Source organism: Gymnoscopelus braueri (assembly GCF_963280865.1).
Source record: "Gymnoscopelus braueri genome assembly, chromosome: 4".
Taxonomy (NCBI): domain Eukaryota; kingdom Metazoa; phylum Chordata; class Actinopteri; order Myctophiformes; family Myctophidae; genus Gymnoscopelus; species Gymnoscopelus braueri.
The window spans coordinates 56642901-56661769 of NC_137605.1; the positions used below are offsets into that span (position 1 = coordinate 56642901).

General features: G+C 47.8%; 1 protein-coding gene across 1 annotated transcript in view; it reads left to right on the top strand.

Moving 5' to 3' along the window:
• Positions 1 to 18869, top strand: part of LOC308083686 (uncharacterized protein) — a gene marked incomplete at its 3' end in the record, with an annotated part of 68153 nt that overhangs the window by 11507 nt on the left and 37777 nt on the right. Inside the window, exons 3-4 of the mRNA XM_080426000.1 lie at positions 11633 to 13234; positions 13807 to 13832. Of these exons, the coding sequence (XP_080282126.1) occupies positions 11633 to 13234; positions 13807 to 13832 (1628 nt within the window). The remainder of the gene's footprint in view (positions 1 to 11632; positions 13235 to 13806; positions 13833 to 18869) is intronic.

Here is an 18869-nt window from a genome sequence, read left to right on the forward strand (position 1 = left end):
GATGGCAGCCATTTTGGGTCAGACCACCTGAGGCTCTGTAACTACCTGCAGTGCAAATGGTGTGGTCCAGGGGGAAGTGGGGATGTGTAAGATATGATACAACAGGTTCTTGGTCCAAGTATTGATTACACTGATTTATAAAAAAAAAGACTGTGATATCCGCATGTGCGTTGAAGTGGGATAGCTTCAAAAGTATAAAAGTGATCAAAAAGTTAAACACAGTAATGGAGATCATAATATGCCTCAACCTTTTAAAGTTTAAATGGAGTCTGTAAGTTAAAGCATGCTGAAGTAACATGGTTGAAAAGTGAAAGAAAAAAGGGTTTTCAGTTTAAACAACACTGACTTTCCCATATACTTTATTGGGTGTTTAAAGTTAAATGTATTTAAAAAAAGACTATACAACATATCAAATTGAAAAGTACCAGCATACTTGTACACAGTAAGTAGATTTTGTTTTAGTATGACTAGTCATTTGTCCGTAGACTGTATGCACCTGTTTGCTCACACCGCCACCCCAGCACCACTAATAGACTCTGCTATTAGTTCTGTTCCCCATGGGGTTGTTATAGTATATCTGTTACAGGTAAATTGGCATTCCAGGTAAATTGGAAAAGAAGCGCTTGTTTTCACCCCCCCCCCCAGGCAATTCTGTAGAATCGACGCTAGAGGGCAATGCAAGCCAGACATGAGCCCCACACCACGCACGCATGCACACGCGCACAAACGAGCACGCACACACGCATGCACGCACACGCGCGCGCGCGCACACACACACACACACACAGCCATATTCCATGCAGTTGAAGCACAAGGGGGCGAGGGGGCGGTGCTGGCGGGCTATGTTAGTGCAGTGAGTGGCAGTTGGGGCAAACGCAGTCCCCACAACATCATTTACGATTCTGTGCCTATCGGTACATAACTCGGACGGCGCTTTAGTCGACTAGCAGACCATCGGCCGGTCGTCGCGGGCACTCGCGCCTGGAGGCGCTCGGGCGCGACTCCTCGGCCTCAAGGTCTGCTGAGTCGGCGCGCCTCCGTCATGGCCCAAAACTATACTTTATCGGCGAAAAAAAGTAGTCGGCGGCGGTTTGAAAAAGTAATGTCCCAAGCGGGAGTCAAACCCAGACTCTCAGTGGTAGTGGATGAGGAGTCCAATGATTATCGAAGTGCGCCACTGTGGCTGATGCTTGCATTTCCTGGTTGCTATGTTGTTGTTGTCGTTCTCGCCTCGCAGCCCCGCGCCTAAAAACAAGCGCTCCACTTCCAATTTACCTGGAATGCCAATTTACCTGTGACATATCTATATATCTAAAAATGTTGCAGACCCTGAACGCTAAGATAAATATTATATCCACACTTTTATTCTCATTCTATAATTAAATATTGGAGTTATCTGACTGAAGTATAAATATATCCTACAGTTCCTTTTTGTTCTATGATATTGATGCACTTTAGGATTGGTTAAGTGTCATGTAGCAGTGTTTGATGAACCAACCTCCGTAATGGTATTTGTTAATGCCAAGTTGCCAACTAGCTAAAATAACTGGTTAAGACAACTGGCCCTTTCCTATTTAGAGTTGACCTTCCATAGTACCCTATTGTTTTTACTCTGGCCCGTAATTGGGACGGGACAGGATTTGTTCTGTGGGAGTTGGATGTGACGGAATTGAAGCTCTATAGGTTACGAATGTAACCCCGGTTTTAGTAGGTTCGGAGTTTACTACTCACTATGGGATATCAGTGCCCCCAGGCGATGCACAGAGCAATACACACGCTCCCGATGCCAATTATATGCATTGGCTTAGCCTTAGGGTATGTCACGAGTCCGCAAGACCCTGGAGTACAAAGGCCTCCACGTGACATAGGCTCCTCCTCTTAACATTCTCCTCTCTGCATGCCAAATGCGCACAGAAAGGGGTCTCTGGTGAGTAGTAAACTCCGAACCTACTAAAACCGGGGTTACATTCGTAACCTCTAGTTTTACTACGGTTCTCCCCCCTTGAGGTAATGAGCCACACAACCCTGACAGGCCCGCACGCCCCTTAGCCCCTAGGTCCCGCCCACACGGACGTGACCTATGGCCCCCAGGCCATAGGTCCACGACCTATGGCCTCTGGGCGCCCCCCAGCCCACCGGACTGGGGTGCGGGATAGATAATAAAGGTTAGGCCCTGACAGACCCTAGAGTCTGCCTTATTCTCTAACAGGCAGACACGAGTCCGCCTCATAACACAATGAGGAACAGGGCCCCATTCCCCGGGACCCAGCCCCGCTGGTCCCAAGGAACCTAAAGAGGAAGTCGAAAGATATGGAGAAAGGCCCCAAGCCTACTCCCTACCCTCCACTGACCTGGAGGCAGCAGCCACGCCCAGGACCGCGTGCGCCACTGACGACGCCGCCACGTCCAGGCTATAAAAGGCCGCAAATGTCGATGGGGACGACCAATTTGCAGCTGCACAGATCTCCTGGATCGAAGCTCCCTTATAGACAGCCCAGGACGTAGCCATGCCTCTAGTAGAGTGAGCCCTCAGACCCCCCGGGACTGGGGCACCACTACTCACATAAGCCAGCTTGATGGCATCTCGGATCCATCTAGAAAGCGTCGCCTTGGTGACCGCCTTCCTCCGAACCCCCACGCCAAAAGAGACAAAGAGTTGCGTCGATGAACGATTGGCCGCCGTTCTCTGACAATAGAGCTTCAGGGCTCTCACTGGACAGAGAAAATGTAACTGCCTATCCTCCGCCGAAACGAAGGGAGGTGGATGAAAAGCCACCAACTCAACCGGATCCGGGGCCACCACCCCGGTCTTTGTAACAAACGTCAGGTTAGGGTTAAGCAAAACCCTCCTGTCGTTGTTCAGAAACTTCATGCACTCTGGACTCATCGAGAGTGCGTTCATGTCACTGACCCGTTTAGCCGTAGACAGGGCCACCAAGAGGACCGTTTTGAGACTAACGACCCTCAGATCTGCAGACTCAAAAGGCTCGAACGGGGGACGGCATAGTGCATCCAGCACCACCGTCAGATCCCAGACTGGGAACAGTGGCCTGTTAACCGGTCTAGCTCTCCTGGCGCCGCACATAAACCGGCGCACCAAGGGATGCTGGCCCACCGTCTTGCCATCGAACCCTTCATGGCAAGCCGAAATGGCCGCTAAATACACCTTTACTGTTGAGAAGGATAAATCTTGATCTAAGCTTCTTTGTAGAAGAGTGAGAATGCTACACACCGAGGCCTGGAAAGCCACCACCACTGGTGACTGCTCCAGACACCAAGATGCGAACATATTCCATCTGACATCGTAAGCATTCCTCGTGGACACGGCCCTCGTGCCCTGGATGGTAGCCACCACGTCAGGGGGGAGGCCACACAAGCTCAAATTCGCCCTCTCACGGGCCAAACCCACAGATCCAGGTCCTGAGGGCGTTCGTGGAACACCTCGTCCCCTCCCTGCCGCAGCAGGTCTACGAGGACAGGGAGGGCCAGAGGCACGTCGTAAAGGAGCGGAGTTATCTCCGATCTCCACGTGCCCCACACTGGGGCCACCAGCAACACCGACAAACCCTGGAGTCTGACCCTCTCCAACGTAGGGAGGATCAACTCCATTGGCGGGAAGGCATAAAGCAGTTCGCTCGGCCAACTGTGTGCCAAGGCGTCCACGCCCATGGAGCGGTTCCCCGCCTTCACTGAGAAAAAACGATAACACTTCGCGTTCTCTTCGGAGGCAAACAAATCAATCTGGGGGCGGCCGAACCTGCGGCAGATTTGGTCCGCCACACTCGGTTTGAGCGACCACTCTCCGTACCGGAGACTGCCTCTGGACAGCAGGTCCGCTCCGCGGTTCTGGAGGCCCGATACATGAGACGCCCGTATGGACGCGAGCCGCAAGTCGCATCATAGCGTCATCTCGCGTGCTAGACCATCCAACACCTGAAATGTCAAGCCTCGCTGCTTGTTGATATAACACATGGTTGTAGTATTGTCCGTTCTGACCGAGACATGACAACCCAGGATCCGAGCCTCGAAATGCTTCAGAGCGAGGAAAACCGCCAGCAGTTCCAGGTAATTGATGTGGGCCGACTGTAACGTCAGGCTCCACACCCCCCTGGTCCACCTGCCCTTGTGGACGGCTCCCCAACCCGTCATACTGGCGTCCGTGGTGATGACCTTCCACGAAATCACAGCCCCTATACTGACCCCCTGGGACAGAAAGGTTGCCTGTGACCATGGTCTGAGTGCCTCCACGCACCATGGAGACACCACCACTGGCCGACGGCCTGAGGTGGGTGGGATCCGGAGAGCCCTCAGCCACCTCTGAGCAGGTCTCATGTAGAGCCTGCCTAAGCGGATTAAACCGCTTGCATGCATTGTTTGTAAGTAACTTGACGCCCCAGGCGGAAAGACCTCACACAAGCCAAAACGCTGTCTATCCTCTCCTTGGATAGGCGTGCCCTGAGCGTGTTCGAGTCCAGCAAGATCCCCAGGAAGGTGGCCCGCTGGGACGGAACCAGAACGCTCTTCTGGACGTTGATTGTGAAACCTAGAGACGTCAGGTGGGAGATGGCCACGGCCGTGTGCCGCGCCACCTCCTCCTCCGAGCCCGCGGCTATTAACCAGTCGTCGATGTAGGTCGACAGGCGGATTTCCTTTCTCCGTAGTGGGGCAATGGCTGCGTTGGTAGACTTCACAAACACCCTCGGGCTCAACGACATACCAAAAGGGAGAACCATGTACTCGTACACTTTCTCTTCGAAGCCGAAGCGCAGGAACTTTCTGTGCGGGGGGTAAATTGGTATGTGGAAGTAAGCATCTTTGAGATGCTTCTTTTTCTTTTTCTTTTTCACCAGAAAATATTCCAAATAGAACCCCTGACGGTTCTGATCCGGAGATAATTCCCTGATTGCGCCCTTGCTCAGGAGAGAGGCCACCTCCTCTCTCAGAGTCTTGGCCGCCTGGCCCGACGCTCGAGTGAACAATACCTTGTCCGTCGTAGGAGGTTTCCTGGAAAATTGTAGTCTGTAACCCATGGTACGCAGCACCCATTGATTCAAGCATCGAGCGAGCGGATTGCTGCTGGATGTTGACGACATCGGTTCCACTGGTCGCGTTACAGTATCCATGGGAACCGGAGACGCTATTACCCTGCTCAACGGGGCTCCATTCGTGGATCCCGCTAGAGGCAACAGAGGTCGCGTCGATCCTAACGGGAGGCGAGTAGGGGGCATGTGACTTAGTGCGGAAGCATTCCATACTATTCCCTTGTTGTCTACAAAGTCCGCCGCCATCTTGTCTAGGTCCCTTGACCTGGCTAGAGGAGGCGACGGAGCCGCCTCCACCGAAAGAAGCACTATGTCGCCCTCCAGAGGTTGGCGTGACCCGCGCCGCCATCTTGCAAACCTTCCGTCCCACAGTGGGCCTCTGGCGCCCTCTGCCAGACGGATGGTAAAATTGGCGTGACGCATGTACACTGGCGTTTATCATTAGCAAGGGATTTATTACCTTTGTCTTGTTCATAGCATGCACAGTATTCATCCCAGCAGCGTTTGGACAGTCTCCAAAGGGACTGACCAAGCGCTGTGGGCTTATGGGTGGGGAGCACCGATACGGGGGGGCCTCCCCCTGGGGGGTCCCCCCGCATCGCGGCTCTGAGGCGGGTGAAATGATGAGAGGTTTTGTAAATTTCACATTTATTGGAACCACTTTTTGCACACATACACCCTGGTAAACATTTTGACATATCACAGCAGAGGCCTGGCTCTGTAAAGTAACTGTCTGTGTCTTTTTGCCTCTGAGTCCGTCGGGGCCAGTGAAAACTGGCTAATCGTCCCCCACTCCGTCCGTGTGGATGTGGGGGGGGCAGCCGAACAACCGGTAAAACCGGGGGGCGAGGGTCATTTATCCTGCCCCCGCCCGCGTCCTCCCCTACCGCGGACCGGGGGGAGGGGGGCGGGCGGGGATCTTTGCGGCGAACGTCACCTACTCCGAGTGACCCGGGTCCTACAGCCCTGGAGGATGGCCGGGTCGATGAAGAGCGAGAGCTGCCGCTGGATCTGGACTGGTGCGACGAGGATCTCCCCCTTATCACAGGCCTCTCCTGGCGAGGTCTGTCTGGGTGGGGAGGTGTCGGGGCCAAAATGCCCGCCGCTGCCTCTTTTCGAGCCTTCGTGGACTCCGTGGAGTCTTTGAGGTACTTTTCTGCACCATGGAAGAGATTGCCTGGTGTGGGGAAGAGCCAGCAGCTTTCTCTTCGCCTCGATCTTCTCCGCGTCCTTGGTGAAGGTCGCGAGGTCGAGCCACCTCATCCTCTCGATAGCCGCGCAGTCATCCATCACGCGGCCCGTCCACATGACGGCGTGGTGGGTGCAGGAGATGGTAAGCTGGTTCAGGCGGTGCAGCTCTTTAGCGTCGTCGCCCCATTGATTGATTGATTGAATATTTTATTAGGCAAAAAAATGTAAAACAGCGCAGTTACATTTAAAATACTTTGTCTAACAGGTCCGTTCATAAAAGTCCTTGCAGAGAGTAGAAAAGAGGAGGAGCCTATGTCACGTGGAGGCCTTTGTACTCCAGGGTCTTCCGGACTCGTGACATACCCTAAGCCAATGCATATAATTGGCATCGGGAGCGTGTGTGTTGCTCTGTGCATCGCCTGGGGGCGCTGATATCCCATAGTGAGTAGTAAACAGAGAACCGTGGTAAAACCACTCCTGTGTCATCCTCTATGGACCACTTTGTTCGTGCTGTTGTGTTGGAAATAACTAAACCGCTGGTAAAGTCTATGCCATAGACATCTAGTCTATGATATTTTTTTTGATTATAAAAAAAAAAATGTTGCTGTCAATCATGGCTGTGTCTCTGTTGTAGAGCTATATGATTATGACAAAACTTATAATCACCATGGGTCAATATTGAGATCAGTTACTTAGAACATATATTTATTTATTCTGTAGAATTCTGTTGAAAACATTAGCATGCCATACAGTTGAATTATTGTAAATTTAAGAAATATGAATTCAAAAATAAAAAAAAATATGTCTTGGTATGATGTGAGCTCCGAGTCATCCCCCCCTTCCTCCGCCACGTCGGCATCGCGGAGAGCCATCAACTCCTCGCTGTCGGCCATCAAAGCTCCCCACTCGTAGTGCCCTCGTTGGGGGGAGGGAGAAGCGCTGCTAGGCAAAAAAATGTAAAACAGCACAGTTACATTTAAAATACTTTGTCTAACAGGTCCGTTCATAAAAGTCCTTGGGGACTTGTTTCCAATGAGGGCCTTGGTATTCAATCCATGTCCCCTTGAGCTCCGCGAGCCGCACGGCGGAGGAGCCCTGGAGGATGGTGACGGCGTTGAGGGCTTTTGCTACTAGCCCAGCGGCGGAGTAAGCCTTCTTCAACGCCGCGGAGGACGTTTTGAGTTGGGGATTAGAATCAGAATCAGAATCAGAATCAGAATCAGTTTTATTGTCACATCACAGGTTTACAAGGTAAACAAAGTGGGTGAAATTCGTTTTTGTACATCGTTCCCATCGCAACGTTAATTTCCATAGAAAGAAGAGGGGGGGGGGGGGGAGAAGAAGAGGGGTGGGGGGCAAGTGGGAAGGAGATCAAAACAAGAGAGCAACAGAAGGCCAGACAAGTTATCTACATATTTACAAAGTACCTGAGATAATAAAAACTAAGGTGCCTGAGCATAGCAGCAATGTATGTATACTGTGCATGTTATACTTATACTGTGCATGATATACATATGGACGTTAAGGTGCTTAGAGAAAAAGAGCACAATAAAAAAGACCAAAAAAAGTCAGTGCGTTATACATGGGATTAAGGTGCAAAAGGTCAGTGCGTGTCCACCTAGGGTGGACTGACCCTAGTATAATCCGCAAGTAGCTCCATGAGGGAGTGCAACAAAAAGTCATTTGTACCTGGTGTAGTCCACAGGTGTGTTCAGGAAGAGCCAGAAAAGTCTGCACCGCCTGTTGTCAGGCTGCTGAACAAGGCTTATGCTTATGCCTCATTCAGCATTCTGACAGCAGCCGGGTTAAAACTGCACCAGGACCTGGTGGTGGAACTCTTGATACTGCGGTAGAGCCCCTTGCCCGGTCGCGGTCGTTGTAGGGGTTTGAACAGTCTGTGACTTGGGTGGTGCTTGTCCTTGATGATGCGCTTGGCTTTGACCACGCACCGCTTTTTGTACAGTTCCTGGAGCGCTGGGAGCTCGCTTCCCATTATTCGCTCTGCCGATCGCACTACTCGCTGTAGGCTGATCTTTTCTCGGGCAGTGCAGTTCCCGTACCAGGCCGTGACACAGCCTGTTAGGATGCCTTCAACAGAACTGTTGTAATACAGCCTGAGGATGCGATGTCCTACTCCGAGCTTCTTCAGGCGGCGGAGCCAGTACAGTCGCTGCTGAGCCTTTTTCCTCACGTGTGTGGTGTGCGTCTCCCATTTGAGGTCCTCCTCGATGTGTACTCCGAGGAACTTGAACTCGCTGACCCTTTCCACTGCAGCACCGTCGATGAGGATGGGCGCATGGTCTCTCCGCGGCCTCCTGAAGTCCACGATCAGTTCTTTGGTCTTGTCGACGTTAAGAGAGAGGTTGTTCTCCCGGCACCAGAGTGCCAGTGAGTTGATCTCCTCTCTATAGTCAGACTCGTCGTTGTTGACGATTCGGCCTATCACTGTCGTGTCGTCCGCGTACTTTATGATGGTGTTGGAGACATGTGTGGCTATGCAGTCATACGTGTACAGGGAGTATAGGAGAGGGCTCAGCACGCATCCCTGGGGTGCTCCGGTGTTGAGGGTCAGGGGGTCGGATGTGATGCTGCCCATTCTCACCACCTGATGTTGGTTGGACAAGAAGTCCTGTATCCAGTCGCACATACTTGGGTGTAGCCCTAGGTCTCTGAGCTTTTTGTCAAGTATTGCTGGGACAATGGTGTTGAATGCTGAGCTGTAGTCCACGAACAGCATGCGTACATATTTGTCCTTCAGCAGCTTGTTGTCCATGTGCGAGAGGACGGTGTGGAGAGCCATGGCAATAGCGTCGTCGGTGGATCTGTTTTAGTGAAGGTCGGTGAGCCTCCAAGTGCCACCGCGCCTTTCTGCATGTTCTCCAGCCCCTGTGCGAGCACAGTATCCATAGGAGGGACCTCAACCAAGCCCAGTTCTCTGGCGGTGATTAGGTCGATAGGGAAGGGTAGTCTTTGAGGGTCGGTGTGATCTCCCCAGGAGCTCAGCAGCGCCGTTCTAAACCCTTTGGCCTCCGGGAGCTTTTTAGACTCCACCACTCGCGGTGGTGGGGCTTCCAGGCCCTGGAATTCGGCTGCGGAGTTGGCAGCGTTGCTGCTTTCCAAGGGCTGCTCTAACCCGCACCTGCAGATGGCCCGCTTGAAGACCGTCGTCACAGGCTCGAGGACCTCTTCCTCGACGGTCACGGGGTTTTCTTCATCTTTGTCGGCGCTCGTCATAGACACCTCCTGGACGTCTTGGTATGATGTGAGCTCCGAGTCATCCCCCCCTTCCTCCGCCACGTCGGCATCGCGGAGAGCCATCAACTCCTCGCTGTCGGCCATCGAAGCTCCCCACTCGTAGTGCCCTCGTTGGGGGAGGGAGAAGCGCTGCTGGTGTGCTGCAGCGGAGACATGCCTCCGCTCGCAGCGGCGGGAGGTGGCGTCAGCGTCGTGGGCGCCTGACGCTTCAGCCTCGGCATCGGCACCGGTGGGGGTCCCATGAGCTGCTTTTTCTTGTGCTGCACTACTGTTGTCCCTGGGCCGGTGGTGGTGGATGCTTCACCGGTGTCTCTTCTGGCCCTGCCGACCAAGGTCCTAGCCCTGTCCAGCCGAGAGTCGAGCTGTTGACTGGTGAACGTCGCGCAGCCAGGGCACTCATCCGGCTCACCCTGGCGGGCCTTGGCGCAGAATAGGTGATCGACCCCCAAGCAGTAGATGCAGACTCGGTGGGGGTCGTCTGCGGCGATGAGGAGTTCGCATTCCGCGAACCCGCAACTCCTCGGTGGTTCCATCTCGGTCCTTGGTCTGGAAGACAGCAGGCTAATAACTTAGCTAGTAGCGTAGCCTAGCTTCTAGCGTTAGCCTAGCCTCGCTTCTAGTGTTAGCCTAGCCTAGCGACTCGTGGTTAGCTGACTAGCTGCTAACTGGAGTTTAAATTCAGACCAAGATTAAGGAAAACTGAGGAGATAGGAAAGAAATACAAATATAAATTAAGTCTCGAGAGCGAGCTTAATGATAGGAAGATTTTTCCCTTGGGAAATACTCCTTATTTCCGCTTTGGGTTAAGTTGTAAAAATCTTTCTTTGGTAAACTTTCAATGTGTGTGAAATTCGTCTGCGCATTCGCTTGCAGAGAGTAGAAAAGAGGAGGAGCCTATGTCACGTGGAGGCCTTTGTACTCCAGGGTCTTCCGGACTCGTGACATACCCTAAGCCAATGCATATAATTGGCATCGGGAGCGTGTGTGTTGCTCTGTGCATCGCCTGGGGGCGCTGATATCCCATAGTGAGTAGTAAACAGAGAACCGTGGTAAAACCACTCCTGTGTCATCCTCTATGGACCACTTTGTTCGTGCTGTTGTGTTGGAAATAACTAAACCGCTGGTAAAGTCTATGATATTTTTTTTGATTATTAAAATTTAAAAAATGTTGCTGTCATCATGGCTGTGTCTCTGTTGTAGAGCTATATGATTATGACAAAACTTATAATCACCATGGGTCAATATTGAGATCAGTTACTTAGAACATATATTTATTTATTCTGTAGAATTCTGTAGAAAACATTAGCATGCCATACAGTTGAATTATTGTAAATTAAAGAAATATGATTTCAAAAATTAAAACAAATATGGAATAGCCTAACAAAAGCAATATAATGTCTTTAGTTACATTATTGCACATATTCAAAATGTATTAATAATATTAGGCCTGCCATTCCTTCCTTCCAAGTCTCTCTCACACACACACACACACACACACACACACACACACACACACACACACACACACACACACACACACACAATCAAAGAAAGAAGCGTTTATAGCTGGTGTTAATATCTTGCACTGCGCATACAGGCTCTTAACTAGCCTGGTTAACCTACTAATGTTACACCCTCTGACATGGATTGTAGTTTGGTTAATTCAAGATGCCAACAGCAAAGCTTGGTTACAAAGTTAGTATTCCTTCCTTCCTATGTAGCCTACTTGTCTTGAGTTGAGACATGAGGGGTAGAGGGTGCGGGGAGGAATGTCAGCTGCGCTCTCTACCGAGAGAGAAGCAGCTCTCTACTCCTCCATTCAAACAAGTGTGTTACGAGAGGGACTCTACTTCTCCCCACAACGGTGTTTTACCGATTGGATTGTGCTGTTTGTGTATGTCTTCTAAACATTCAGTAATATTTTTTCGGCATTAAAATAATTTCTGTGTATTGTCGATGGCTGCCCGTCTGCCACCTGGCCCACCCCGCGATCGACTTAGAAGGCTTTGATGATCTACCAGTTGGTTGCCCCTGGTCTATGGCAACCGAGTGGAACACGAACAACTTGGAAAGAGAAACAGAAATTGTAAAATTCAAACATTCAGTGCTTTCCTATCATTTAATTTTTTTCTTTTTTCCCTTAGACTTAGCTGTGTGTACAGAGGAGGTTCCAGCTGGGCAGCAGGAGAGGAGCCCACATCTGGTCCAGGAGGAATCACAACCTCCACAACAAGAGGAGAGGAGCCCCTGTTTGGTCCAGGAGGAACCGCAACCTCCACAACACGAGGAGAGGAGCCCCAGTCTGCTCCAGGAGGAACCAGAGCCTCCACAACACGAGGAGAGGAGCCCCAGTCTGGTCCAGGAGGAACCACAACCTCCACAACAAGGGGAGAGGAGCCCCTGTCTAGTCCAACAAGAAACACAACCTCCACAGATTAAAGAGAGACCAAAGGATGCTGTTGGTTCAACATTGACATTATTAGCAGTAAAGAGTGTACATGATGATGAAAACAGAGAGACAGAGCCTCTAGCCAGCACCTCAACCGGATACATGAAAACACAAGCTGCTGTAGAGGACTGTGGAACATCACCACCAACTATTGATGTCTGGCTCCTCTCTTCAGACTGTTCTGAATCTGACGCTAAAGACAGTAATGACTGGGAGGAGACCAAGGAAGGTCAGTCAGCTTTAAACTCACTGAAATCACACAATACACAAGATGTGGAAGAAGACGGCAACAAGATGTCTCAAGACCTGAAAACTACCTCCATGAGGAGTCACACAGGGAAGAAAACCTTTAGTTGTACAGATTGTGGCAAAATGTTTAACTTCACTGGACATCTGAAGAGACACAAGATGATTCATACTGGGGAAAAGCCCTTTACCTGTACAGTGTGTGGCAAAGGCTTTAATCGAATGTATCATCTAAAAAGACACTCAATGATTCATGTAGGGGAATCACCTCCACAACACGAGGAGAGGAGCCCCAGTCTGGTCCAGGAGGAACCAGAGCCTCCACAGACTAAAGAGAATCCTGAGGAGGCCGATGGTTCAACATTGACAATACTAGCATTCAAGAGTATACATGATGATGAAAATGGAGAGACAGGGCCTCTAGCTGGAACCTCAACTGAACACATGAAAACACAAGGTAATGTAGAGGACTGTGGAACATCACCACCAACTAGTGATCACCGGCCCCTCTCTTCAGACTCTGACGCTAAAGACAGTAATGACTGGGAGGAGACCAAGGAAGGTCAGTCAGCTTTAAACTCACTGAAATCACACAAGACACAAGATGTGGAAGAAGACAGCAACAAGATGTCTCAAGACCTGAAAACTACCCCCATGAGGAGTCACACAGGGAAGAAAACCTTTAGTTGTACAGATTGTGAAAAAGAATTTAACTTCACTGGACATCTGAAGAGACACAAAATGATTCATACTGGGGAAAAGCCCTTTACCTGTAAAGTGTGTGACAAAGGCTTTATTCAAATGGATCATCTAAAAAGACACACAATGATTCATACAGGGGAAAAACCCTTTACCTGTGAATTGTGTGGCAAAGGCTTTATTCTATTGTGTCAGTTAAAAAGACACAATTGTGGAAACGGCAGTAGTCTAAGGCGTGATCGAAAAACACACATGAGGACCCAATCAGGGGAAAAACCCTTTATTTGTACAATGCGTGGAAAAAGCTCTAGCTCAACGTTCAATCTAAAAAAACACATGAGGACTCATACAGGTGAAAAGCCCTTTTCTTGTAATGTTTGTGGGAAAGTCTGTAGTCGAACGGGTGATGTAAAAACACAAAAGAGGACTCATACAGGGGAAAAGCCCTTTACTTGTACAGTTTGTAAGAAAGGCTGTAGTCTTAAGGGTGATCTGAAAAGACAAATGATAACTCATTTAGGGGGAAAACATTTAGTTTCACTTTGTGGCAAATGTGTTGGTCTAGATGCACATCTGAAGATAAACTGCAATTATGCATATGATTTAAAAGTTGTATTAGACAGTAATAAATACTTGACGTATAAATAATTGATAGGGAGAACATTGATTCAAATTAATTTAGTCACCCCATAAGTGGGACGGGACAGGTTCTGTTCTGTGGGAGTAGGGTGGGACGGAAGTGAAAATCAACTCCTGTGTCATCCTTTATGGACCACTTTGTTCAAGCTGTTGTGTTGGAAATAACTAAACCACTGGTAAAGTCTCTGGCAACTGAGTCGAACACAAACAACTTGGAAAGAGAAACAGAAAATGCAAATTTCAAATATTCAGTGCTTTTCTCTAATTTCATCTTTTTTCCCCTAGACTTCGTAGCTGTGTGTACAGAGGAGGTTCCTGCTGAACAGCAGGAGAGGAGCCCACATCTGGTCCAGGAGGCTGATGGGTCCACATTGACATTAGTAGCATTAAAGAGTGTACATGCTGATGAAAACAGATGGACAGAGCCTCTAGCCAGCACCTCAACCATATACATGAAAACACAAGCTAATGTAGTGGACTTTGGAACATCACAGCCGACTAGTGATGACCAGCTTCTCTCTTCAGACTGTTCTGAATCTGACACTGAAGACAGTAATGACTGGGAGGAGACCAAGGAAGTTCAGTCAGCTTTAAACTTGTTGAAATCACACAAGACTCAAAATGTGGAAGGAGACGGCAACAAGATGGAAACTACCCCCATGAGGAGTCACACAGGGAAGAAAAGCTTTAGTTGTACATATTGTGGTAAAATGTTTAACTTCACGGGACATCTGAAGAGACACATGATGATTCATACAGAGGAAAAGCCCTTTACCTGTGAAGTGTGTGGCAAAGGCTTTATTCAAATGGACCATCTAAAAAGACACACAATGATTCATACAGGGGAAAGGCCCTTTACCTGTGAAGTGTGTGGCAAAGGCTTTATTCTAATGTATAAGCTAAAAAGTCACATTTGTGGAAACGGCAGTAGTCTAAAGCGTGATCGAAAAACGTACATGAGGACCCATACAAGGGCAAAACCCTTTATGTGTACAGTGTGTGGCAATCAAATTACTACCAATCTAGAAAACCACATGAGGACTCATACAGGAGAAAAGCCCTTTACTTGTAGAGTTTGTGGGAGATGCTTTAGTCGAAAGGGTGATCTAAAAACACACATGCAGACTCATACAGGGGAAAAGCCCTTTACTTGTAGAGTTTGTGGAAAATGCTTCCGTCGAATGGCAGATAGAAAAAGACACATGATGACTCATACAGGTGAAAAGTCTGTTACATGTAGCGTTTGTTGCAAAGGCTTTTGTAGTCAAAATCACATAAAAAGACACATGAGGACTCATACAGGGGAAAAGCCCTTTACTTGTACAGTTTGTGACAAAAGCTGTAGTCAAAAGGGTGATTTGAAAAGACACATGAGAACCCATACAGGGGGAAAAAACACTTAGTTTCACTTTCTGGCAAATGCTTTGGTGTAGATGCATATCTGAAGATGTACTGCAATGATTCATATGGGTTAGACATTTTATTGGACAGTAATAAATCCTTGTTTTATTTTCCAAGAAGCCATCTGAGTTTACACATAACAAATGTATGATCATTCTAATCCAGTATGACAAAGACGTGAGAAGTGATAGATAATAAAGAGGAATCACTCATGGAAAGTTAGTTTTTTGTCATTGGAATTGAATGCATGTATTCAACGTGATGACTTGACTTTGTTTTAATTTCGCCCACCTTGACAATAAAGTTCAGAATCTGATGATGGAATATCAAATGCTGTATTTTTATATCCTTTAGGTCTTACCTGCAACTCATAGGTTACTGGTAGAGAAACATAAATATGTCAATTTTTGTCAAGATTTAAACTGGCATAATCATTATTTTATTAATTTAATGCATTCTTCTCTTCGGATTTCTGGCCTACTTTTGCTGTTTTTGCATACGTTTGATTTTCCCTTCATGTAGTATAAACATGATAATGTGTTACTGTTCCTGATAAATGTAAACGACATGACATCAGCTTGTGACTGCAACCTGTTCCTGTACGCGGATGACTCGGCTCTGCTGGTCTCAGACAGGGACAGGCTGCAGGTTGAAAAAGCTCAGCTCTGAACTCGATACGATCCTTATTTGGCTCACTGATAACAAACTATCATTGCACCTGGGAAAAACTGAATCCATTCTCTTTGGGTCTAGTATTAACCTCGGCAAGGCCCACAGCTTCACCATCAAAGTGGGTGATGATGTTATCACAAGAAAAGACAAAATTACTTACCTAGGTTCCATTTTAGAGGCAAACCTGTCCGGTGATAAAATGGCAACAAGAGTTATCAAAAAAGTCAACCAAAGAACACATTTTTGCATAGGATTTCCTCTCTAGTCAGTAAGAATACTTTGAGGATTCTTACATGTTTTTTTTCAAAAATGATTTAGAAGATATTTGTAACAATAGCAGATCTACAAGCTCATAGCGTGGCACTCGGTGCCAAAGTGTGAATGGCCAAAGTATAAAATAATGCTTTTTAGCGCAATCTAAAATGACAGATTCTTTCCTGGTTTTAACCCTTTAACACATTGACCGCCGGGCCCGTAGCCTACGGGCTGAAAAATCCAACCGTAAAGCGCCGATCCCGTAGCCTACGGGCTATGGTCTTTTTAGTGGTCCACGTTAGTTTACCCCCTCAGGCACATCGTCACAAAATATCATCAATCTAGACCACAGAAGTTGAAAAATCTTGTGATCCAATCACATGATCACATAAAACCTATTATTACAAAGCACTAAAGCTGCATAAGGTCTGGGGGTCCGCCAATCTGTTTGTATCAACCGAAAGTTTAATCCAAGCGAGCAGCCTCTCTCTCCCTGCCTGCCTCACAGCCCTGAGCCCTACTGTGATCAGTGAGTACGGGCGGGGCGAGCATGCACGCGCTCGGGGCGAGCGTGCGCGCGCGTGGTCGTATGTGCACACTCGCGGGGGAGGGGATGAAGTTCTCCTGAACCTGCCTAAACCTAAAGTTCACACAGATCTGTAAAGTGTAATGTGCAGGAGCATGCTAGCTCATACACGCGCGGGGATGCACGCAACTCGTGTGTGTCTGTGCGAGCAGTCGTAGTGAGGCGCGCGCGCGCACACACACAAACACAAGCCCAATGCCTTTTCTTTTGATTCAAACAACATAGCGATCGGCAACTACACGTACACACACACACACGCGCGCGCGCGCACACACACACACACACACACACACACACACACACACACACACACACACACACACACACACACACACACACACACACACACACACACACACACACAACCTCCAAGCCCAGGGACGGTGGCGAGCCTCCAGAACCAGGGACCCCCGGGTCCCTGGTCCACCTCCAGTCCGCGCCCAGGGACGGTGGGTAAGGGCGCTGGAAAAAAGAACAAAGTCCTTACCTTTAGTAGTTCTCTGCAATGCGCCGATCATGGCACATGGATTTATCCATATAAAAATAAAGTCCATGGACGCAACTCGTGTGTGTCTGTGCGAGCAGCCTGTAGTGAGGCCGCCGCGGACACAAACACACGCACGCACACACACACACACACACAGTCGATTCATGGCGACTGTGACGCGCACGTGTTGCAATGATCACGGTAAGTTTTCCTTTATTTGTTTCAAAGCAATGATAGCGAGGTGACCACATCTCTCGGCTGATTTAGTAAGTTACGCGTTACAAATAGTACATATCACTTTGTTTTTTGGGTGTGTTTTCATAGACCTGGTTGCTTGTTTCTCTCTCAGAACCTGGCATGGAATGTGTCTCACGTGACCGCTAGCAGAGGGTCTTCAACCTGTGGGTTGGGATCTCAACGCCTCGTTGTGATCGCCTCGCTTGTTGATAGATATACTTTATTGTCCTTGCGGAAATTCATTTTGTACCAAGCAGCCATCAGGATACACAAAAAAAAATCACAAAACATAACATGTAGATCTAGGCTTGTAGATCTGCTATTTTCACAATATTTATCTGTGGAACCAGTCAAACAAAATGAGGTCCCCAGTTCAAATATGATTATTTTGGGGGGTCACAGCCTGAAAAGGTTGAGAGACAGACAGACAGACAGACAGACAGACAGACAGACAGACAGACAGACAGACAGACAGACAGGGAGAGGAAGAAGAAGAAGAAGAGAGGGCTGGCTTGTAGATCTGCTATTTTCACAATATTTATCTGTGGAACCAGTCAAACAAAATGGTGGTCCCCAGTTGAAATATGATTATTTTGGGGGGGTCACGCCCTGGCATCCCTTATTTTTATTCATTTATTTTCACAAATTGTCATAAATGGCATAAAATAAAAATATATATAATCTACAAGCTCAGTAAAAGCTTGTAGATCTGCTATTTGTTGCTATGAATACAGGTGTGGCTTGAGATTTTTACTTGTGTGGGCAAAAAGTTTGGAAAAGGAAGCTCTCGATGAATGTATTGATGTTGCACTTTGAACTTTGAATTATTATTTATTATTATTTGGGAGAAAAAAAAATTAGAAAAAAAGAAAATACAGTGAAAAATTTTGTTTGAAATGAGCTGAAATAAGCTTGCACTTTGGAAACAGTGATAAATGTACAATCAAAGGCATTTTTTTATATAAACATGTATTGTTTACATGACTGATGTCAATGAAGGTGCAAAATAAATGTCAAACACTTTTGAAAAAAAATGTATGCCTCTAAAGTGTGTGTCTTACTAAAACGCTCATAACTCTGATTCTAAACAAAAAGGACTTTTTGGGTGAAAACCAAGCTGTATTCAACTACCTCTAGCTAAAGAACGGAACATGCTATCAACTCACTTTTTTTGTGTTCATAGTCATATCACAAACTATTCTGTGAGTCCTCAAAGATTAGTCAGAATGGTCAAAATGTCTGGCAGTGGGGAAGCCTGTTCTAGAAAACCCTATGGCAGTCGATGTGTTAAGACCGGGAATGCATCTGTGTCATTTTAAGATTTCTTTGGCTATTAAAAAATACTAGCAGCTCTACAAGCTCATAGCGTGGCAGCGAGTGCCGTGCTACGAGCTTGTAGATCTGCTATTTATTTTAAATCGTGAACATTGTGCAAATCTTTGAATATTTATTTATTTTTTAAAGAAACAAATCTTTATCTGTTACAATTTCTGGGGGTCCTTGGAACAATATTTTGAAATGGGGGTCCACGGCCAAATACACATAATGTTGGGTGGTCCTTGACGTGAACATGTTTGGGAACCACTGATGTTATAGCAACATACGTTTTTTTTCTCTCAAAAAACTGTTTTTTTTTTTTTAGATTTGTAGATTCCCCAGAAGCAAAGATTTGAGTTACACATGTTCGCTTTAAGAACATATGTATATTCA